Source organism: Scylla paramamosain, chromosome 28 (genome assembly GCF_035594125.1).
Source record: "Scylla paramamosain isolate STU-SP2022 chromosome 28, ASM3559412v1, whole genome shotgun sequence".
NCBI lineage: Eukaryota > Metazoa > Arthropoda > Malacostraca > Decapoda > Portunidae > Scylla > Scylla paramamosain.
In genome coordinates this window covers 7,727,848-7,752,439 of record NC_087178.1, presented here as the reverse complement: position 1 = coordinate 7,752,439, position 24,592 = coordinate 7,727,848, and the positions used below count along the sequence as shown (strand labels likewise).

At 41.7% G+C, this 24,592-nt stretch overlaps 1 protein-coding gene across 1 annotated transcript in view; it reads left to right on the top strand.

Annotated features, from left to right (window-relative positions):
* Positions 1-11,672: 11,672 nt before the first annotated feature.
* LOC135114841 (bone morphogenetic protein receptor type-2-like) overlaps positions 11,673-24,592 on the top strand; it is a 72,644-nt gene continuing 59,724 nt past the window's right edge. Inside the window, 1 exon segment of the mRNA XM_064030968.1 lies at positions 11,673-12,068. Within this exon segment, the coding sequence (XP_063887038.1) occupies positions 12,017-12,068 (52 nt within the window). The 5' untranslated portion in view covers positions 11,673-12,016.

Sequence of the window (24,592 nt, the reverse complement as noted above, 5' to 3'; positions counted from 1 at the left end):
TGGGGGGGTTCCACTCATACTGCTGTTCTAGACAGGGTGGAATCAAAAGCTTTTCGTCTCATCAACTCCTCTCCTCTAACTGACTGTCTTCAGCCTCTCTCTCACCGCCGCAATGTTGCATATCTAGCTGTCTTCTACCGCTATTTTCATGCCAACTGCTCTTCTGATCTTGCTAACTGCATGCCTCCCCTCCTCCCGTGGCCTCGCTGCACAAGACTTTCTTCTTTCTCTCACTCCTATTCTGTCCACCTCTCTAACGCAAGAGTTAACCAGTATTCTCAATCATTCATCCCCTTCTCTGGTAAACTCTGGAACTCCTTGCCTGCTTCTGTATTTCCACCTTCCTATGACTTGAATTCCTTCAAGAGGGAGGTTTCAAGACACTTATCCACCAATTTTTGACCACAGCTTTGATCCTTTTAAGGGACTGGCATTTCAGTGGGCATTTTTTTTTTATTAGATTTTTGTTGCCCTTGGCCAGTATCCTTCCTACATAAAAAAAAAAAAAAAAATGAAAGGATGATTGAGGCTGTGAAAGAGTTCCTGGAAAAAAATGTGGCGTGCTAGATGTAGGAACTAGTGGTGTGATAGATACTGTATGACTATGTATGCCATTATCTGTTTGTCGTTCTTTTTTTCCCCTACAGGAGTGCCGATACAAAGGCATGGCTTAGGAAGAATCCTAAGCCTCCTGTAAGGTCAAGATCAAGATCAAGGGTGGTTTTAGCAGCTTGATGCAAGAATAGCAAGGAAGGTGTACCTGTGGAATGAAAGTGGAACCAAATGGAGGAAGAGGTGCATGAGAATGACAGACAGGAATGGATTGCAAGTTGTGTGGGCGATAAGAATGGCTGGTAGGAATCAAAATGAGCGTGAATGGGTGGTAACAAGAGGAGGCAGAGTGGGAGCCGAATGGGATGTGAGAAAATGGAAGAATGAGATAGACAAAGAAGTGAAATGTGTGGGGCTGAATGAATGGAAGAATGAAATGGAAAGAAAGAAGACCCTGGAATGGTACAAGGAGAAAGGGGCCCCGAGGTATGAAAGGTGGTATGATGGAAGCCTGGGCGGTGATCTTCTCTTCCGAGCAAGGGCACAGTGTATGGATGTGAATGCAAGGAGTTACAGGTGGTCTGAGTCCCGCAGCAAAGTGTGCCAGATGTGTGACATGGGAGAGGATGAGACGGTGGAACATGTGGTGCTGGAGTGTGTGAAGTATGCCATAGACAGGAATGAGATGATGCAAGTAATACTGACTGAGTTAGGGCATGATAGGAATGAAAGAGTGGAGAAGACCGGAAAGGAGTGGATGGTGTTGTTGCTGGGACTATGTAGAGAGGCGAATGAAAGGATGATCGAGGCAGTGAAAGAGTTTCTGGAGAGAATGTGGCGTGCCAGGTGTATGAACAATTAGGATAGAGGATGCTGTTCGTTTCTCTTTTTTTTCCCCTTCTACAGGAGTTGCCGATCCAAAGGCCTGGCTCAGGAGTGATCCTGTGCCACCTGTATCATCAAGATCAAGATCAAGATCAAGAGAAAAGCAAGGTAATGATTGTGAATGCGAGGAGTTACAGGTGGTCTGAGTCCCGCAGCAAAGTGTGCCAGATGTGTGACACAGGAGAGGATGAGACGGTGGAACATGTGGTGCTGGAGTGTGTGAAGTATGCCAGAGACAGGAATGAGATGATGCAAGTGATGCTGACTGAATTAGGGCATGATAGAAATGAAAGAGTGGAGAAGACAGGAAAGGAGTGGATGGTGTTTTTTTTATTTTTTTTTTATTTAGGAAAGACACTGGCCAAGGGCAACAAAAATCTAATAAAAAAAAAATGCCCACTGAAATGCCAGTCCCATAAAAGGGTCAAAGCAGTGGTCAAAAACTGATGAATAAGTGTCTTGAAACCTCCCTCTTGAAGGAATTCAAGTCATAGGAAGATGGAAATACAGAAGCAGGCAGGGAGTTCCAGAGTTTACCAGAGAAAGGGATGAATGATTGAGAATACTGGTTAACTCTTGCATTAGAGAGATGGACAGAATAGGGGTGAGAGAAAGAAGAAAGTCTTGTGCAGCGAGGCCGCGGAAGGAGGGGAGGCATGCAGTTAGCAAGATCAGAAGAGCAGTTAGCATGAAAATAGCGGTAGAAGACAGCTAGATATGCAACATTGCGGCGGAGAGAGAGAGGCTGAAGACATTCAGTTAGAGGAGAGGAGTTGATGAGACGAAAAGCTTTTGATTCCACCCTGTCTAGAAGAGCAGTATGAGTGGAACCCCCCCAGACATGTGAAGCATATTCCATACATGGACGGATAAGGCCCTTGTACAGAGTTAGCAGCTGGGGAGGTGAGAAAAACTGGCGGAGACGTCTCAGAACACCTAACTTCATAGAATCTGTTTTAGCTAGAGATGAGATGTGAAGTTTCCAGTTCAGATTATAAGTAAAGGACAGACCGAGGATGTTCAGTGTAGAAGAGGGGGACAGTTGAGTGTCATTGAAGAAGAGGGGATAGTTGTCTGGAAGGTTGTGTCGAGTTGATAGATGGAGGAATTGAGTTTTTGAGGCATTGAACAATACCAAGTTTGCTCTGCCCCAATCAGAAATTTTAGAAAGATCAGAAGTCAGGCGTTCTGTGGCTTCCCTGCGTGATATGTTTACCTCCTGAAGGGTCGGACGCCTATGAAAAGACGTGGAAAAGTACAGGGTGGTATCATCAGCGTAAGAGTGGATAGGACAAGAAGTTTGGTTTAGAAGATCATTAATGAATAATAAGAAGAGAGTGGGTGACAGGACAGAACCCTGAGGAACACCGCTGTTAATAGATTTAGGAGAAGAACAGTGACCGTCTACCACAGCAGCAATAGAACGGTCAGAAAGGAAACTTGAGATGAAGTTACAGAGAGAAGGATAGAAGCCGTAGGAGGATAGTTTGGAAATCAAAGCTTTGTGCCAGACTCTATCAAAAGCTTTTGATATGTCCAAGGCAACAGCAAAAGTTTCACCAAAATCTCTAAAAGAGGATGACCAAGACTCAGTAAGGAAAACCAGAAGATCACCAGTAGAGCGGCCTTGACGGAACCCATACTGGCGATCAGATAGAAGGTTGTGAAGTGATAGATGTTTAAGAAACTTCCTGTTGAGGATAGATTCAAAAACTTTAGACAGGCAGGAAATTAAAGCAATAGGACGGTAGTTTGAGGGATTAGAACGGTCACCCTTTTTAGGAACAGGTTGAATGTAGGCAAACTTCCAGCAAGAAGGAAAGGTAGATGTTGACAGACAGAGCTGAAAGAGTTTGACTAGGCAAGGTGCAAGCACGGAGGCACAGTTTCGGAGAACAATAGGAGGGACCCCATCAGGTCCATAAGCCTTCCGAGGGTTTAGGCCAGCGAGGGCATGGAAAACATCATTGCGAAGAATTTTAATAGGTGCATGGCATGAAGTAATCAGAGGGTGGAGGAGAGGGAGGAACAAGCCCAGAATCGTCCAAGGTAGGGTTTTTAGCAAAGGTTTGAGCAAAGAGTTCAGCTTTAGAAATAGATGTGATAGCAGTGGTGCCATCTGGTTGAAATAGAGGAGGGAAAGAAGAAGAAGCAAAGTTATTGGAGATATTTTTGGCTAGATGCCAGAAATCACGAGGGGAGTTAGATCTTGAAAGGTTTTGACATTTTCTGTTAATGAAGGAGTTTTTGGCTAGTTGGAGAACAGACTTGGCATGGTTCCAGGCAGAAATATAAGGTGCATGAGATTCTGGTGATGGAAGGCTTAAGTACCTTTTGTGGGCCACCTCTCTATCATGTATAGCACGAGAACAAGCTGTGTTAAACCAAGGTTTAGAAGGTTTAGGACGAGAAAAAGAGTGAGGAATGTATGCCTCCATGCCAGACACTATCACCTCTGTTATGCGCTCAGCACACAAAGACGGGTCTCTGACACGGAAGCAGCAGTCATTCCAAGGAAAATCAGCAAAACACTTCCTCAGGTCCCCCCAACTGGCAGAGGCAAAATTGGATTGGAGTGATAGGACAAGATAAAGATATGAGATTGTGATCGGAGGAGCCCAATGGAGAAGAAATGGTGACAGCATAAGCAGAAGGATTAGAGGTCAGGAAAAGGTCAAGAATGTTGGGCGTATCTCCAAGACGGTCAGAAATACGAGTAGGGTGTTGCACCAATTGCTCTAGGTCGTGGAGGATAGCAAAGTTGTAGGGTAGTTCACCAGGATGGTCAGTGAAGGGAGAGGAAAGCCAAAGCTGGTGGTGAACATTGAAGTCTCCAAGAATGGAGATCTCTGCAAAAGGGAAGAGGGTCAGAATGTGCTCCACTTTGGAAGTTAAGTAGTCAAAGAATTTCTTATAGTCAGAGGAGTTAGGTGAGAGGTATACAGCACAGATAAATTTAGTATGAGAGTGACTCTGTAGTCGTAGCCAGATGGTGGAAAACTCGGAAGATTCAAGAGCGTGGGCACGAGAGCAGGTTAAGTCATTGCGCACATAAACGCAGCATCCAGCTTTGGATCGAAAATGAGGATAGAGGAAGTAGGAGGGAACAGAAAAGGGGCTACTGTCAGTTGCCTCAGACACCTGAGTTTCAGTGAGGAAAAGAAGATGAGGTTTAGAAGAGGAGAGGTGGTGTTCTACAGATTGAAAATTAGATCTTAGACCGCGAATGTTGCAGAATTTAATGAAGAAAAAGTTGAGGGGGGTGTCAAGACACTTAGGGTCGTCGACAGAAAGGCAGTCCGACCTGGGGACATTTATGGTCCCCTCCCCAGATGGGGACTCCGAGGCTGGTGTAGGAGTCGCCATGATGATTTTAAAATTTTTGAGTGAAGGGTGTGTGTGTTATTAGGTGCTTGTAGTTTTGTGTGGAGAGGAAGAGAGTTGTCTTTAGAGGGCAGGCTGTGACTACCCCCTTGTGTTGTGAGACACAAAGGGAAACGTTCAGTGAGGTCACAGCTGGGTTTAATGATAAGTTCACAGCACCCCCTGAACAGTGCTTTAGACCTCACTGGGAGTAATTATCGTTTCGGCAGGTGTCTACTGCCTCCTCCAGTTGTTGCTGGGACTGTGTAGAGAGGCGAATGAAAGGATGATTGAGGCGGTGAAAGAGTTTCTGGAGAGAATGTGGCATGCCAGATGTATGAACAATTAGGATAGAGGATGCTGTTTTTTTTTTTCCCTCTTCTACAGGAGTTGCCGATCCAAAGGCCTGGCTCAGGAGTGATCCTGTGCCACCTGTACCATCAAGATCAAGATCAAGATCAAGAGAAAAGCAAGGTAATGATTCTGAAGAGGTCAGAGGATGAAAATAATGTGGTATGGAGACTTGGAGAGAATGAGTTGAAACAGGTGCAAGAATACAAATACAGTAAAATCTCTCTCATCCGGCATTCGAGTATCCGGCAGCTTCAAGTATCCGGCACATTTTTTTTTCCCGAGCCTTAAAATCAATAAAAAATCAATGTGTACTCATAAAATCGATTAAAATTCCCGCGCGAGGCATACTTTGTCCCCTCGCCACCAGAGCGCACTGCTTCGCGCCACCCGTGGCCCACTGCACTGTGTTTACTCAGTGACTCAGTCCCGCGTGTGCATTGTTTATCGCCTGACGCCTTCATCATGCCTAAAGTTGTAGAAAAGAGGAAGCGTGTTGTGCTTACACTTAAGCAGCTGATCAGATCAACTGCTGATTAAGATCAACTGATCTTTGTTATGGTAAGATGCGTGAGTATAGGGTGGTGATTGTGGACATAATTTCACTTCTATTCAAGTATCCGGCAATATTCAAGTATCCGGCAATATTTAAGTATCCGGCATGTCGGTGGCCCCGTTGATGCCAGATAAGAGGGATTTTACTGTAGTATTATTAATAGTGGTGGTGGTGGTGGTGGTGGTAGTATTATTTTTATTGTTATTATTATTATTATTATTATTATTATTATTATTATTATTATTATTATTATTATTATCATCATCATTATCATCATCATCATCGTCATCATCATCATCATTAGCAGATCATTAGCCACAGGTGGCGCTGGTGAAGTAAGCCAGGCGGCTTCCTTGCTGGCTGGCTGATGTGTTTTGGTCAACACTGGTCAGTCTTGCCCCACACTCTATTAACCAGTGTTTTCGTATTCCCAGCAGCTTCTCCCTGCACCGAACACCGCCAACCAACACCAGAGAGGCACGAGTACGTAGAGTGAGTCCAGCGGTGCCAGCCTCCCCTCAGTCAGCCTTACTGCCTTCACCACAACATCCTCCTCCTCCCTTTAGTGTCTTGTACTCGTTTATTTAGTTTTTATTATTTGTTATTTAAATATTTTTGTGGTTATTGATTTATTTTTAGGTTTTTAGGCTTACATATGAGTCTGGAAACAGTTGGAAATTTAGCCAAATATTGAAGGCTAGTCAATATGTAAACAAGCCCTCAGATGAGATAGAGGCAGGGCGTCATTGTTTTCAGTCATTATTTGCTTTGTCTCTCTTTCTTAATGTAAGCCAAACATGTCACAAGATGGAACCACATGTCTAGCCTTCATATCCGCTGCTCAGATAAATCCACCATTGCCTGATTTTGGTGTCATGAAGGATAATTAAGGCAACATGGCCACTAGCTCCTCCACTGAGGTCGCTGCCGAGGACCGCCATGATGGATTGCTGCATGAACTTGCTGGTTCCAATATATATATGTATTTTTTTTTTCATTCTTCTGAATGACTTTATTTGGCTTCTATAGTAAGCTTTTATGGTTTCTAAAAAAAAAAAAAAAAAAAAATTTTTGTTGCTTTTGAAGTGTTTTGCTTCAGTTAAATAAATGTGCTGAATTTGGTGTTGTTTTTATGTAAATAAAGGCCAGTTTTTACGATGATTTTAACCCAACCTGGCTTTTGGCTCTTTTTTAACTGAGGCTGTAATGAAGTTTTTGTTGCTTCAAAAAATCGTTTATGATTTTTAAAGTGTTTTGCGTTCCTGCTGAGTTAAGTATGTGGTCTTTGAAATGGCTTTTAATCCCATTAAAAAGGGTGATTTTGTAATTTTTCTAATTTTTATTTTTTCTATTTCAGCTTGTTATTAAGTTTGCATTATTTGAAAAAAATAGTTCAGATTTTATTTATTTATTTATTTATTTATTTTTTATTTTTTTAGCGGCGTAAAGTGAAATGGGTGGACTTTCAATGGCTTTAATGGAGTCAAAGGTTCCAACACTTTTTACGTATTTCATTTTACTATTTCTTTACAACTACTCGAGCTGCAGATGTTTTGATATTGTGAATATTAATTAAAGTAATTGTCAAGTCAGAATATATAATGCATTCGAGCCTAGCTTCATTTTTTCTAGGAGTCAATTTCAAAATGAAATACGTTACGTACGTAAGCCAGCGGGCCGACGGCAGTTCGCCTGTGATGTCGTCAAGGACCAGGGACTCGCTCTGCTCCAGTGTCTCTTCATCAATATTTAAAGTAATTTCCAGTGTTTTCCAGATGTTTCCAGCTGTTTCTTAACTCAGGCGTGTAGATAGCGGTAGTAGAAGGAAGAAAATAAGAGAAATGAAGGAGGAGGTGAGGAGAAATGGAGGAGGAGGAGGAGAAAGCAAAACAGGTAAACAATATTTAGGTTAGCTTTCCTTGCTTTCTCTGTAATATTTTGTGTGTTCTGGGTGTTTTACATATTTTGGAGTATAAAGGAGTGTTGTTGGGTGTTTAGGTGAGTTTTGGGTGTATTTTTGCTGTTATTATTGTGTTTTAGGTAAATTTTGGGTGTTTTTAATGTGGTTTATGATGTTTTTAGCTATATTTTACGTGATTTTAGTCGTGTGGGGTGTTTTGAGTGTATTATGAGGTGTTTTGGTCTGGGATTATATTGAGGTGTTGTGAGCTTGTTTTGGGTTTATTTTTGGGTGTTTTAAGTCTGTTTGGTGAGTTTTGGTGTGTGTGGGGTCTTTTAGGTGTACTTGAGTGTGAGCAGGTAGTTTTGGGTCTGTTAGTGAAAGTTAGTCTGTTAGGGTGTTTGGGGTGCATTCTGTGGGGGTGTTTTGGGTGTGTTTTGGATGTTTTGAGTGTGTTTTGGGTGTGTCTGATGAGTTTTGGGATGTTGAAGGGTGTTTTGCGTTTAAATGTTTTGAGTTTATTTGGATGATTTTTGTGGGTATTTTGGGATGTTTTGAATGTGTTTTGGATGTTTCGAGTGTGTTTAAGTGTGTTGAGTATATTGGGGTGTTATGGGGTGTCTGGAGTGTTTTGGATGTTTTAAGTGTGTTTTGGGTGTGTTCGGGTGAGTATTGCAGGTATTTTTTATTTATTTATTATTTATTTATTTATCTATTTATTTATTTTTGGTTTTATGAGGTTTTGAGTGTGTTTTGGGTGTTTGGATTAGTATTGTTGTATTAAGGGTTGTTTTGAATGTGTTTTGGGGTGATGTGAGTATGTTTTAGGGTGCTTCGAGTGTGTACTGGGGTATTTTGGCAACACACGCCTCCCAATAACCCAAATAACATAACCACAATCTCACCAGATCTTACTGTAGCATATACAGGACAACCATATCAAGTCTATTATACCCACAAGGGCTTGCCACACTCCAGACACTGCGCAGGTACCCGTGAAGAAGTCTCCCTGCATCCCCTCCCACTGACCACCCCAACCCTTAATGTAACTCTCTCTCTCTACGACGACGACGAACCAAACCAAACCTAACCAAACCTAGCCTAACTACTACTACAACTACTACTACTACTACTACTACTACTACTACTAACCTACTAGTTTAATATCAACAAATTGTAGTTTAATATCAACAAATGCAAAGTAATTAGCGTAGATAGAGGAAACCCACACAGTAGGTACACAATAAACGAAACTCTGGTAGGTTCAGGGTACGAAAAAGATTCAGGAGTTATAGTTAGCTCTGAACTCCGTCTAGGAAAGGAATGCATAGAGGCCAGAAACAGGGCAAATAGGGTATTTTTAGGAGTGTTAAAAATAGAAGGCCCGAATTAGTATTAAAGTTATATTTGGTGTTGGTCAAACCTCATCTAGACTACGCTGTGTAGTTCTGGTTCCCACATTATATTGCTTACCAAAATTGGCCCGCTAGATACTTTGTTAGTCGCCGGAGCTTCAGCATTCAAGCAAGCTCGGCATCTCACCTATTTAAAGTTTGAGAATAGGTTGAGGACGTTTCGTCCCTAAGACCTCGATTTCCACATTCCAGGAAAGAAGGTCTATGGGGATTTTTCAGAACTAGTGGTTGTCACCAGGTGGCAGCACAGACAAACTCTTCTCTCAAGCAATATCAGATATACCTACAGTGTTATTCTATTTACATGAAAATGTAATGGGCTTATATAACATATTTTTCTACATAATTCCTTCTAAGTAGTAACACAAGTAAAATCAAACTCTTTTCGTGAACAAATGTATATAAGTTGATTTTCTAGTGAATTGGCATTTAGATTTATTTAATCATCTTAAGATTTCCAAATGAATACACTCTTGATTGGAAACGTCTTAATCTAGACGACAGTAAACATAAAGGCAACATGTCTGTGACAATCAAAAGTCCAAATTACATAGATCTCCTTCCTAGTTTATGGAAACGGCAATTTTAATAAGAAAAATTGGCAACTTGAGTGTCATGGCGATACTAATGCTGTATCTCTAACCAAAACAAACACTTGACTCGGCCGCGCTGGTTGAACTTAAGAAACACGTTGTTGGACAAGAAGTTGAATGTTGCTGCTGTGCCCATCTCCACTACGCCCTAAGCAATGGATTACGGTAGCTAGACACTACAGCAGCAGCAGGATCGCCTGAGAGATGTTTGTTTTGGTTCTCGATTACTTTGCCTTGTCGCTGGCTTCGTGAGAGATATGCTAAAATCCCCACACAAAAGAGAGAGAGAGAGAAAAAAAAAAAAAAAAAATAGAGCCATACATCACGATGTTACTGAGTAGGTTGTGGCATACTATATAGTATAGTGTGATGTGTTTTTTTTTCATTGTCCAAATCAATAGTTTTTATACTTGTAATATGCTTTATTTAAGGTAATGCTAGCAGTTTACTCGATAATCACTCAAAAAAAAAAAATGGCAACATTCTCTCAATATTATCCATACTGGATACTGAAAAGTCGATACATCATTTCAATAGTATCATGATGATCAATGTTCTATGCATCTTTATGCACCTGGGATTTACTACAATAATATTTTAGCTCTCTTTCCTACAGTTAGATGAGCAGCAACGACATCTACCGGTTTAGTTCCGAAAACTCCCCATTAGAATCAGTACAAAGGAGGATGACTAAAAGGATGCAGGAGATGAGGAGTATTCCTTACAAGGCGAGATTGAAGCTGTTAAATTTACATTCTTTAAAGAAACGTAGGTTAAGAGGAGACCTGATAGAAGTTTTTTAAGTGGTATAAGGGTTATAACAAGGGAGACGTAAGCAAAATTCTTAGGATCAAAAACCATGGCAGAATAAGAAATAACAGATTCAAGCTTGAAAAAATTAGGTTTAAGAAAGAGATAGGAAGAAGTTGGTTCTCAAGTAGAGTGGTAGATAAATGGAACGAACTCGGCAATCATGTTGTTAGTGCTAAGACATTAGCGAGCTTTAAGAGAAGATTAGATGGGTTTATGGGAATGATAGGTCGAAATATGTAGGTATATTTCATGCAGGGACTGCCTCGTATCTTGCAGCTTCCCTTATTTCTTATGTTCTTATGTAGCAGTAGTAGTAGTAGTAGTAGTAGTTTCTTGTGTATTAGTTAAATATAATTATTCTGATTCCATGTTACCGCGCATGGTGACCTTTCTGAATGTCACTGGAAATGATAGCTCGGCAATGATAATCAACTACCTACACAGATAACACTCTTATGAAAGAATTTCTCTTGAATTTGAAGTCTACGGTTAAAGTTCATAGTAAATGGTTAGAGACGAAGGATAATTTGAAGCATAATCTCTGAAATATCATGCGTCTCATTTCATATTTCATGAGACTGTAGAAAATAAGAGAAAAGTATTGCCATGTGTATCATGTCACTGCAATTTTAGATAAGTTACTTGTGCATGATTTATGACAGGACAAGGTGACATGCTTACAAATTTGGACGAAAATTTTGGTCTTTTGTGGAAAGTAATCCTTTCGTAAGTTAAGAGATTTACTTGATTTTGGGGATAAAAAAAATAAATAAAAGGAACGAGAGAGAGAGAGAGAGAGAGAGAGAGAGAGAGAGAGAGAGAGAGAGAGAGAGAGAGAGAGAGAGAGAGAGAGAGAGAGAGAGAGAGAGATTTGCTCTGGTCTATCATTTTACTCATACTCTAGTGGTTCCCTTAAGTGCATGCATGAAGGTTGTGGCAAAGTGTGAGAATAAGGCAGGTGTAAGGGGCGAGAGGCAGCACACGGCCCTCCCTGTCTGGCGCTTGGACTCGCCCGCAACGACCCCAAATGCCAAAGCTTCCTGGACGATTCACTTAAAATCCATATTACATCCATATCCTTGAATTCTAATCCTTCTAAAGCTGCAAACAGGAGTGTGATAGATAGATATATATGTGTGTGTATATATATTTCCTGAGAATGAAGTAGTTGTAGGTGGGTGATGTAAAGAGGAAAATGAAATGTAAAGAAAGAGCTAGCGGTGGCGGCGGCGGCGGCAGCTAGGCAGTGTGACAGACAACCTCAGTCTGGCCGCGCCGCGCTTGGGGTATGGATATATTAGTAGTCATGTAAAACCCTCCCTTACTCCAATCGAATTATCGGGTTTGTGGTAATTGTCCAAGACGGCAGCAAAATCTATGTTAAGGTAGTGCGGTATAACTGTAGGCTAAGTCAAGCATACGAGGTGCGTGGTGATCCAAGGCAATTAGCATGTTGTGATTGTGATGGTGGCGAGACAAGCAGCAGCAGCAGCAGCAGGAGGAGGGCCCAGGGCAGCAGCAGCAGCAGCATTGGTGGTGGTGGTGGCGTTTGTGAGGTCGGGAGTGGCGAGGAGGCCATGACCACACCATGGCTCGCCCCTGCATCACCATCCTCGCAGGTTGTCTTGTCCTCCTCACCGGTAAGTCTGCCTTATACTCCACCAGTCTGCCTCTCATTCCACCAGTCTGCCTCACACTCCACCAGTCTGCCTCACTCTAGACCAGTCTGCCTCACACTCCACCAGTCTGCCTCACACTCTACCAGTCTACCTCTCACTCCACCAGTCTGCCTCACTCTCCACCAATTTGCCTCTCGCTCTACCAGTCTGCCTCCTTATACTGCATGCCTCATAATGTTACCGATGTATAGGAAATCTAAGTGTTCTGGAATCAGTACAACAACGACGGACTAAAAGAGTTGAGGGTTTGGAACACATGGAGTACTCAAAAAGACTGAAATAACTTTTTTTCTCTTTATTTATGATAGACTGGCTCGCAATGATTTTATGAAATATCGGAAAAAAAAATTTCATAAATGTACAATAGAGCCAGGTGACGTTTTTTTTTCAGAGCTCGTCACTTCACTTCACAGGGGACAAGTATAAAATTGCTGATTCAAGAATCCGGTTAGACTCCGTTAGAGCATAGGAAAAGGTTTTTCAGCAGTAGACATGCTATGCTGTGGAATGCTATATCTCAATCAGTTGTTTTGCATTTCCAATCTTGATACATTTAAAAAGAGCTATCTGATTTTCTTGGGAAAGGACTATACAAATACTTCTAATTTGCCGCATATGATGCACCATCCAGCTTGTATTGTTATGGTAATTCTTTTTATGTAATTTTTGTTTATAAGAGCTGGCGCACCAGCGGAGTGCAGGAAGCCCACAAGGTAAGGTGAGCTTGCATTTGTAGGTTTGATTCCCATGACATTGGTCGATGGTGCAAGAAAATAACACACCTGATGCCTTTTACATAAAATGGTATATTGATTAAGATCGCAATAAAAGCACATACCTACACTACATATTCATACCTTACACTTTATACACTCCTTGTAATAGTGAATTTCTTAAAATTTGTCAAAATTGCAGCAGAATATATACTGCATACTAATAGCTTTTACTCTGTCCTAGTAAACTGTATTCCCTTGGTGTTGGTTGAAATTGTAGTAAAAATCATCCATGCTCCATATTCATGTTTTACACCTTATACTTGTGCCAGTGTGTTTGCAGTTCTGGTCTGTATTCTGTTGATATTGCTCAGAACTGCAATAAAACCATATGTCATACTCATTTGTCTTATATTTTATGCTATGCTATGCATTGCTATGTCTTATGCTATGCTATTATATGTGCAGTTCTGTATATACCAACCCTTGGATTCTCTGCAACTGCAACAACTCACAGATACTCAATTATTTATAACTTGCATCTTATATTAGTGATACTATGATCTTCTACCTTATACTGTTCAATTTGCAGTACCTGATTGTATTCCTCCTGTATTCTGACACTGCAGTAAGATTCTTATACCTGCCTTATTTTTTGTGCCTGTCACTAATACCTCATGCAAATAAATTCATAGATCATGACAGAACTCTTGCTTTGTCTGTGGCTCCATTAAAATACCTTTCATATATTATGCCTTGTCTTACACCTTGTATCTTACTCTAGTAAAGTTGTAGTTTCACATTATCCATACCTGTGTAAATCTATATACAAGGCCGGCAATCCCACGCAGGGTGGCCCAGACTAAGCACCATGCCGGCACTCACACAGACTCTGGAAAACTATCGTGATATAAGAAACCTGTGAAAAAAAATAGAAAATTAACTATTTTGACAATTCATAGGTGTTCAGCCACGTAAATTCTCTCTCTCTCTCTCTCTCTCTCTCTCTCTCTCTCTCTCTCTCTCTCTCTCTCTCTCTCTCTCTCTCTCTCTCTCTCTCTCATTCTTTTTCTTCTTCTTCTTCTTCTTCTTCTTCTTCTTCTTCTTCTTCTTCTTCTTCTTCTTCTTCTTCTTCTTCTTCTTCTTATTATTATTATTATTATAATTGTTATAATTTTATTATCAGTTATTTTTGTTACTCTTGTTAACATATATATACACACTTTGTGGGCAGTTGGTTGGAAGTATCGGCCCATCACTGGACAGGCTCCTGTTAACACCAAGGTGATAAATCCTTTCTGGTGACCAAATGATTTTTATTGTTACACACACACACACACACACACACACACACACACACACACACACACACACACACACACACACACACACACACACACACACACACACACACAGACACACACAATGGCAAGAAGGGGAATGAAGGACTCAGTAAGACCAGCCAGAAAGAAAAAAAAGAAAAACAAGAGAGGTAGGAATAAAGGTGGGGGGGGGGATTGAGGCTGGAGATGGATGATGGGGATTAAGGGAGAGGAAGCTAGAGGAAGAACAGGTCACCGATGAAGGAAGGAGCAGAGAGAGAAGTGAGGTCACATGGTGGGGAGAGAAGGTATAGTAGAGGGAATGATGGATGGGATAAGGAGCGATAAAGAAGGAAACAGAGTGGGGAGGTGAGAAAGAAGTGGGACAGGGAGAGAGAGAGTTGGTGAAAATAATAATATTGTAATAATAATAATAATTACACTCACACACACTTGCTGGTCACTTGGTAGGAAGTCTCAGCCTGTCACTGGGCAGACTGCTGTTCGTGCTCTCTCTCTCTCTCTCTCTCTCTCTCTCTCTCTCTCTCTCTCTCTCTCTCTCTCTCTCTCTCTCTCTCTCTCTCTCTCTCTCTCTCTCTCTCTCTCTCTCTCTCTCTCTCTCTCTCTCTCTCTCTCTCTGACACACACACACACACACACACACACACACACACACACACACACACACACACACACACACACACACACACACACACCAATGGCTAGTTACTAGTGTTTGATATGTGAAAATTATAAGTCAAGTCATACAGGAATCGGTGTCTCGTGATCTGTAAAGTCTCTTGTGTGATTGTTTCTTGTGTTTAGTTCCTTGTTTGTTTGATTAACTAAATTATTTTGTATTTTTCATAGTTTTTATACACCCAAGTGGTAAATTGACTCATAAAATGTGTGTGTGAGAGAGAGAGAGAGAGAGAGAGAGAGAGAGAGAGAGAGAGAGAGAGAGAGAGAGTGAGAGTGAGTGAGAGAGTCAGTCTTGTGGGAAACCTTTGGCTTTACCTGAGGCTTAACACTTTAGTGAAATGCAGAATGTATCTATTGTTTTGCATTTTCATCACTCAGGCTTATACCATGTTAATGTTCCCAATAATACATTCACTGTCTCATTGGCCCCTGGTGGAAAGGGATAGCCTCATGGACCACTGTAAATATTTTCCTTTCATCACCTAAAAGTGCAGTAATATTGGCAGTCTCCCTTTAGTAATATCACCTCAAAATCAAACTATTCCTTATCAGATAACTGCATGAAACTGTCCCTTTCTGTAAGGAAAGATAAGGATATTGGAATAAACAGTGATGATGATGTATTATTCTTCATTGTAACTAATAGTGTTTAGGGGAGTTGGGCCCTTGATGAGATAGGTTACTGAAAAGAAACAGAAGCTTAATGTTGCAACATCCACACAGAGAAGAAGAATTGTTTGGAAAATAAAGTGAGATGAGAAAAGAAAAGAAAAAAAACAAGACCCATGTGGTGAAAAAGGACAAGTCAGGAGTATCAATATAGTTACTACAGTACACTCCCTGAATTGTACTGAATGTTGTATGAATGGTAGATGTAGATAATGGGAATGTTGTGGAGGCAGAATGGATAAGATCTGGGTCACATGTATTCCATACAAGCTTGGGAATACTGTATAGGTCTCACACGAGGGAGTTCAGAAGACTGCAGCTTGTCACCACACTTTCATTTTTTACCCTTCTTAATTGACTTCCTGTGTTACTGGTGCATGACTCCCCCCGGCGGGGTGAGGTGAAGCAGAACAGGAAGCTTATGCATGTCAAGAGTGGCTCATGGTTTAAAAAAGACGTAATATTTGTATAATACTGATATTCATCCAATAGTGGGTTGTTTATTGCTTGGGAGGTTGATAAGTACATTGGTATTTGTTGCCTTATGTTGGATGTAGAACAGGAATTTCATGGGAGTGAGTTTCATGACTGCAACAGATGCTTGCAGATGTATCATCTTGCAGTGATGTAGCACAGAGGACTGATGGTGTTTGGTGTTTCATGTAAGACCAAGAGATGCGATTGGAATTTTGAAGTCCAGTGTGAAATGTACACTACTTACATTTCTTTGTGGTTTCCTCAACATGTCAGATGAGGCTGGGAGGGATTACATTCATCTTTCTTGATGAGCACAGATTTTCATTATATACCTAGCTACATATTACCTACATAGCTAGGGGTTTTAAGCTGTATACCTAACTATGCTAACAGCAGGCTTGCCAGATTATGAGGCAGCACCTTGGCTTATGTGTTGTACAAACTCTTATGGTGGCAGAGTGTCAAGAAGTCTGCCATGAGCCTTTTATGAGTGCTGTAATTTAGATGACAGGAGCCATCCTCATAGGCAAGACCACCAGTGTGTTATGCATAAGTAGATGACTTCCCATATACAGTGCTAGGGTCATGTTGCCAAGAAAAGACTTTAATTATGTGTGGTGTACTGAATTCCAGAAATTGAAAATATAATTCTTCATTTAAAGGATCAACTTTAGCCACCTGATGGCAGCATGCCAATTAGTACCATTGTGTATTTTCCCTTGTTTCTTGTTTTCTAAAGTACTGTTCCTCCATCTGCTTCTCTTCTTCCTCCACTTCCTTCCTCTCTTACTACTACTACTACTACTACTACTACTACTACTACTACTACTACTACTACTACTACTACTACTACTACTACTACTACTACTACAACTACTACCCTTTCTGTTGGTAATACATACTATGCATATAATGCCAGACATATGGTTAAATGTGACATCGTAAGGTGACTCATGGCAAACATCTCATTGTTCTCATAGCAGCAGGCTTTTGTAAAAACTAATGAGTCATGAGTCTGTGGTATAGTGCTTGGCTGGTGCCTGAAAGGTTGCCAGTTCAGTCCCAGCCTGTGACAGCTTTGGTGGAGAGGTGGTGCTCTCTGATGACCTGAGCTAGTGCCGTGTGACCAACCTTGATGTAGCTCCATAATTTAGTCAATTTTGGATCATCAAAATTAAAATCCTCAACCATCCCAGCAAAATGATTACCTATTTTACACGTTAACTTTCCACAGGGAATGTCTTTATTTTTTGTTTGTATGCAGTTTATATTTCTTTAACTTGGATGCTCACAGATGTACCTTCGGAAGTTCACTGGGATACAAGTTAATGTGTAGATTTAGTAAATTTCTGCCTGAGGTGATCAATTTAATTATGCTACGATTAATTCAAGATCATATTCTTTGTCCCCAATATTCACCTCTCAAGAGGGGGATAGATATATGCAGTTCACTTCAAGGTTTTAGTGAGTACTGCAGAAAGGAGATAGGATACATAGTTCATTTGGAAGTGGTCATAGTTTGTTAGGGATGAGTGGAGGTCCTTAGCTGTATGGGGGCAGTGTAGGGAAACCCTTATGCTGCCATACTACTCCCTCTTCACCCTTAACTTTGTTGCCTTATACTCTTGTCTAAGTGGAGGTATGGTATATGACTTAGAACTCCCTGAACCATTGAGAGAAGTCTTTGTCCTGCTGTGAATAGAAGGGTAGTGAAAAGGAAGGAGTGGGGTAGGTATTTGCAGGAGTCAAGCATGATACTCATAGATAGAGGGTAGTGAAAAGAAAGAGCAGATTAGATATTTACAGAGGTCAAGCATAATACTCAAAGGTGGAGGGTGGTGAAAAGAAAGAGCAGAGTAGATATTTGTAGGTGTCAGCATGATAAGGTGATTTGGTCATGTAAGAAGCATGGCATGAGGGAGATGACAAAGAGACTGTATGTGAGTGGAGTGAGTTCCACTGAAATAGGGGAACAGAAAAGGGAAGAAAGAAGAATGAGATGACAGTATGCAGGGAGGTAATGTAAGGACAGAAGTAAATGCATGCTCTTCTATCAGATGATATAGTAAAAATAAAATTATAAATAAATGAATAGGTAAATATATAAAAAACAAAAAAAACATGACAGTTGAGGTCAGAAGTTGACAAACTTTCTGCTTTCACTTCACAGTGTTTAGCATTTTCTTAAGTAGAAGTCCTCTGATCTGCTCAATTATCATGTTCTGTAAGGAAACTAAGCAGATTAGGTGACTAAGACTGGAGGAAAGGATAAAATAACATTGGAAGTGGGTGCAGACTTTTACTAGACTTGTGTCCACAACTGTTATATTATGAGTAGAAAAAGGTGCATGTGTGTGACTTGCTGATATTAGAGGCCCTTGCTCCCTTAAACAATTATGTCTGTTACTACTATTTATATGCAGGGGAGCTCGTTGTCTTATGATGCCTTGGTTTCGGTGTTTGTTGTCTTTATACATGCTTGTTTTATCTTCACTGTGATGTAAACATTGTGAATAATGTGCAGTTGTGATAGTCATCTAGCAAGGATTACTTTGTCCTGTCTTGATGCTTAACTCTTATATATATATATATATATATATATATATATATATATATATATATATATATATATATATATATATATATATATATATATATATATACACACACAATTACTTTTTTTAGATATTTGATGTAGACTGCTCGTCCACTTGCCATCACTAAATGCAACCATTAAACATCCCCACCACCACCACTACAACCGCACAAAAAGAACCAACATTGTGATCAATAGTATAAGTTTCTGCTAAGCATCACATGTACTCTTTATTACATTTTCAACCATTAATCTGAGTAGCATTTTCATGGGATTGGGTAGTGAAAGAGCCTCTCACTCCTGCCCACATCTACCACACACTTACCACAACAACAATGGACTTGACTGAGTGTTGAAGTGATCAGTGGTGAGGCAGTGGAGGGAGGCAAGGGAAGGGCAAGGCAGGGGGAGGAAGACACATGAGCTGTAAAGACTAAATACAGTGTGCTTGAGGGGTCACTGAGGGTCAGGTCAGGGGTTAAGGGTGGCAGTGGAGAAGGTTTGTGCAGGCTACAGAGGTTACTATTATGCATAGATCTCTTTTTTAATCCTTCTCAACAATGTTCAGTTTGTGTGTGTGTGTGTGAGAGAGAGAGAGTGTGAGAGATTGTGACTGTCTATTGTTATATATAAATAGAATTATTTAAAGAACATAATCATGATTTCAATTATGATACCATTGTACAAGATCTGAAATTTTTGCAAGTATAGCAAATGTTCGCTCTCGCCTGTTCTTGGTTTATTTCTTATAAAGTTATGATAGCTAAATTTTGTGAGCCAGGTGAGAGAAATGTCAATACAAACTTATGGAACTTACAGCTTCTGTTAGTTGATATGTTAAAGCTCATGTCACTTGAAGAAGCAAGCTGTAGCAGTGTAGTAGTAATATTAGTGATAGCAATAGTAATAGTAGTACGTGGTTCTAAACTCTTCACTCTTCACCCAGATGTTACATGGTTGTGTGGACGAGCTGAATCAACAAAGAAAACATGAAAGAAGTGGATGTGTGGGATGCATGTATGAGTATAATGCATGCTGAATAGAGAATAATAGGAATGGCTTAGGGTGGAGAATGTTGTGGAGTTATGCAAACACCTGCTATTTGATACTTGCTCTCTGTGTATAAGTGTGTGTGTGTGTGTGTGTGTGTGTGTTTGTGTTTGTGTGTGGGAGGGGGTATCTTGTGTATGCATCTATATAATCCTGAATGCCCTGCAAGGATATATTTATTGACATTCTCTCCTTGTACTTTTGTGTTTTGTCTGTATTTTGCATTGACCTGCGCTCCTGTGCGTATATGTTAGCTGCTGTTTTAGTGTATTTGCATAATGCTTGTATGTTTTGTGCTTGGCAGGAGTCATGGCTCAAATTGTATCTTTCTGTAGGTGTAATAGTGCAGGCTTGTATGCATTGTATAATTCTGCAAGCAGTGATAGTTTAATTGTGCATGCCTTTTATAACTTTACAAGCACTGATGGTTTAACCTTGCATGCATTCTATCATTCTGCATAGTGTGTAGTCTTGCATACATTGTATCATTCTTCAAGAACTGATAGTTTAATGTTAAATGCATCCTGTAATTTTTTAAGTGTGGATAGTTTAGTCTTGCTTGCATTCTGTCATTCCTCAAACATGGATAGTTTGGTATTGCCTAACACTGGTCTACTACTGCCTGTGAGGAACGTGACCACTAGCATGCCAGTGGCCATCAAATTGTTGCATTCAATTGGACGTAATGTTTTGAAGTGCTGATCATGTGTGCCAAATATAAAGCAAATTTCGCACACTGTGTATACTGCTGAAAACTGTTGTGTGTAGTGATGGCCAGAATAAAGGAATAGCTACTGTGTAAGTTACAGAGACGAGGGATTTTTGTATTGAGTAAATACAGTTGTAATATAATTGCGCTTTACGTACGCTATATTTACTCATTACTATCTTGGCGTCGTCAGGGTATATTTCTTTATTGTGGGGACATATTGTCGGATTAATAATTATCTGCATGTAATTAAGTGATCAAGTGTTAGCCCTTGGTGGTGGCTGACACATGATGACTGCATGTGCACTCCCTCTGTGATCGAGAGAGAGAGAGAGAGAGAGAGAGAGTGTCTAATGACACTAGCTGACCTTCCGTGCTAGGTTTCAGGAAAACGACGTTTATTGCTAAAGCAAAGTGTTTATTTACATGTAGATTCAAGTGTTGGTGGAGAACCAGCCACCATGGTCGTGCGTGGTGTTGGTGGGAGGGAGGGAGGGGATCGGGCGAGTGGCTGTGTGGGTGAGGGTGTGAGGGAGCAAGGCGAGGAGCGGTGGGCGGGCGGGCAGGCAGGCAGGCAGGCGTCGCTGCCACCCTTCCCCTTGTCCTTGTGGTGGTGAGCGGCCTGGCGAGCATGTGCGGCCAGATGGCGGTCGTGCATCACGCTGCAAACACAGGGTCGTGCAGGTATACGTTTTTTTTTAATCCCCCCGAGAGGCAGGGCTTATCAAGGGTGAGGAGAACGGCCGCCAGAGGGAGAGGGAGTGATAGGGTTGACGACCGGGCGGCGGGGGTCGCGGCCCGGGGCGGCGGCCACACACTGCGGGCTATCACCACTCGTATTCCAACGGCTCAAATTTAAGTTCCAAGAAAGGATCGAAGACACTTACAGTGCAGCATGCTGGATGGTGATGCGGGTGTGCCAGTTGCGTGCTAGGTGGTGATGGATCGCTGCCCGAGGCTCAGCTGGGGTAGGAGGGTGGGGAGGCAGCCTTTATAAAGAGGACACACAAAGTAATTTCCTTTTATCGGCCTCGGAGTTAACGAGCCAAACATATTCATTGATTGCTCTGTTGTTTTAGTCTGTGTGTGTGTGTGTGTGTGTGTGTGTTATATATATATATATATATATATATATATATATATATATATATATATATATATATATATATATATATATATATATATATATATATATTGTGTGTGTGTGTGAGAGAGAGAGAGAGAGAGAGAGAGAGAGAGAGAGAGAGAGAGAGAGAGAGAGAGAGAGAGAGAGAGAGAGGTGCACAAAATAGAACAAATATTGGAGTGTTTCGCAAAGGCTTGATGTAGCGGCCGGTCCAGTTGAATAAATGATGGGCTGTAAACGTAGTTGGCGTATGTCCGGGTGCCTTGCGCGGTATTAGGACCTGAGGGCACGGCCTCCACACCACCGCCGCCACCACCACACGCACTGCTCGCTTCTCGTCTGCTCCTTGGAAATTTAGTCTCTTCTACACGACTAATAATAATAATAATAATAGTAATAGTAATAATGATAATAAAACAGTATAGCTATTCATCGCGGCGACTTACCGGCGCCTGTGGGCTTAAGCTTGGGGAAGCTCCGTGAACGTGGAAACTGCCAAGTGACATGCTTGTGTCCGGGTGGCTTGGCTGGTGGTGGCGGAGGCGTGGGTTGTGACAGTGGCGGACTCGTTGTGTCACGGTCATCGTTCACCACAGTTCCGTATAGTGGTGGGCATCGTGTGTGTGTGTGTGTGTGTGTGTGTGTGTGTCCCGAGCTAGGGAGCGCTGGGAATGCAATTGAGATTCAAGGTCGTAGAAGCACTTACCCTCTCGAGCGCGGTCATGCTGAATTTTGTTCACTTAACGCTGCGTCAGAACAATTGAGGTGACAGCCGCGAACACCCCGTGCCGTTATCGCTCCTGCTGGAGTATTGCCCCCCCCCCCCCACTCCTTACCAATAATTTACCCGCCCTTAACCTATGGAGGTCTTGGCCTAACCAGTGGTGTTTGTGCCCCTGGGTCGCGTGACCTGACGGCAAACTCAAGGGGGTGTGACTCCTCAGGGAGATTTCCAAGAGTGCCTCTCATCTCCTTGGGTTTCCTTGTTAAGCTAAATGAAAATAGAAATCCACAATGAGTGAAGTGATGGATTCCTTTGAATAAGAATTGTGACAGAGGGCACGGCGTGTGGTTAGCCTGTCATAGGCACGGGGACTATTTTTAAACGTTTCAACTACTACTCAAATGACTCTAATGGAAGTTATTGAGGCTCGGGAGCCATTTCGAGGGTGTTTTCATGAGTAGTATTCTACTTAATAATAGGGAAAAACGCCTATGAGACGACTTTTTTAAGCGTTTCGACTACCATTCAGATAACTCAAATGAGAGTTATTGGGGATTTTTAAGCGTGTTTTCATGACTAGAAATCTCCATCATCAACAGGAAAAAACGCTTAGAAGACGACTCTGTGGCTGTTGAATAATCTTTTTGACCCCAGAGCGTTTCAAAATACAGGTTCTGTTAAAAGTTGGTGTGGTGGTGGTGGTGAAGGAGGCGGGGCGTGTGTGAGGGACGTGTCATGCTAACAGTTCACAAGGGCTCTGCTTCAGATGACGCCACGAGTGAATAGTGGAGTAACATGCATTATTTTGTAAGGATTATGTAACGTCCGGGAAACGTAACATGCCACCTGCCAGGCCTCGTGCTCCGGTAATTGAGTTAGGCGCGATCACTTGCTGGCAATGTAGTAACGTCAAGCAGTGCAGGCCGCTTTGGTCAGCTTTGTTGGGTTTCCATGCACGAGAAACCCTACGTGGGTCTGAGCGGTCACGGGAAAGTCATGTGTTTCTCAGCTTCCTACTCAGGGAATCGATGGACTGCCTGTAGGAGCGCAGAACTAAGTGACGTGCGGCTTGTTAGTGTGGCTGTGTTTATTGATATTTGTTCATGCATACATCAGTGTGTTTCATGTTAGGGCAGGTGTTAATAGGTGCCCCGTTCTCATTTAAAATGAAGTGTTGGACAAGGAGATGATGTAAACTGTAAACTCTGGAACTCCCTGCCTGCTTTTGTGTTTCCTCCTTCCTATAACTTAAGTCTTTCAAGAGGGAGGTTTCAAGACACTTTATCCTACAACTTTGGATTATCGTTTTGGCATTCTCTTTAGGGACTGGCATCTCACTGGGCCTTTTTCTTCCTTCTTTTTTTGTTGCCCTAAGCTAGTGTCATCCTACAAATTTGTCAGAGGCAGCTGATAACGTTTATTCTCTTGGCTAGAAATGTTTCGGTGCACACAAAATCAACAGTTAATATAAGAAACATATGATTTTCATCTAAGCTTCAGACGACTCAACATACTTTTTTTTTCTTTTTTTTTTGAGGGTTAATACTTGAAACACCAATTCAGTTCTGTACAGGTTCGTCTCTCGCTGGTGTGGAATGCTCGGCAGGGACTCTTTATAAACGGGGCACCTTCAGGTCGCGTAGCTTCGGCTCATCAAAGGACAGGAGGCAAGGAGGCATATTATCTCCCTATTCACGTCATGTATTCCCTGATTGACGCGGGGCTGCGGGGCTAGGCTGTTACATTCATGACTAATGTATCAACTCGTTACGTTATGCGGATGGCAGGGCAGCTCTTCACGCCATCAGTTCCAAGGTTGTGTAGAGTACCGTAGTGTGGTAGAATGTAAATCAAACAGCCTTGGAAGGATCTTAGTGGCTGGTGCTGTTTTGAGATCCCTTGTAAACGCCGGCATCATCACAACCACTACCATTATCATCATCGGCAGTATTGTCATTTAGGGAGGGAAAAAAAGTAAAGGGTTCGACAAGAATATGCGTGACAGAAATAAAGTAAGTGAAAAGATCAAATACAAAATACAATATGGGAAAAGGGACCAGCGAGAAAGAATCAAGCAGTGCTGTATACCTGTGAGGCGTGCTTGTGTGATATCTGTGAGTACACGCATACACAGGAATATACGTTCACCATTGTACAGTGATGGAAGGTTTCTGGGCTGGCCACTACTACAGCTTCTGTCCCCAACCAACGTAACACGCACCACGTTGCCTGGCAGTCACCGTGGCTCTGCGGATCACCGGGAACACACCTGCCGTTTCTTTCCATAGCACCACCTTACGTCCGCTGCAAGAATTCCGTCTCGTCCTTGTGGGGAAGGTCGTAACTTGACTACTTTTCCTCGTGCTACTTACTGACATTTTTTTCTGATATGGGAGG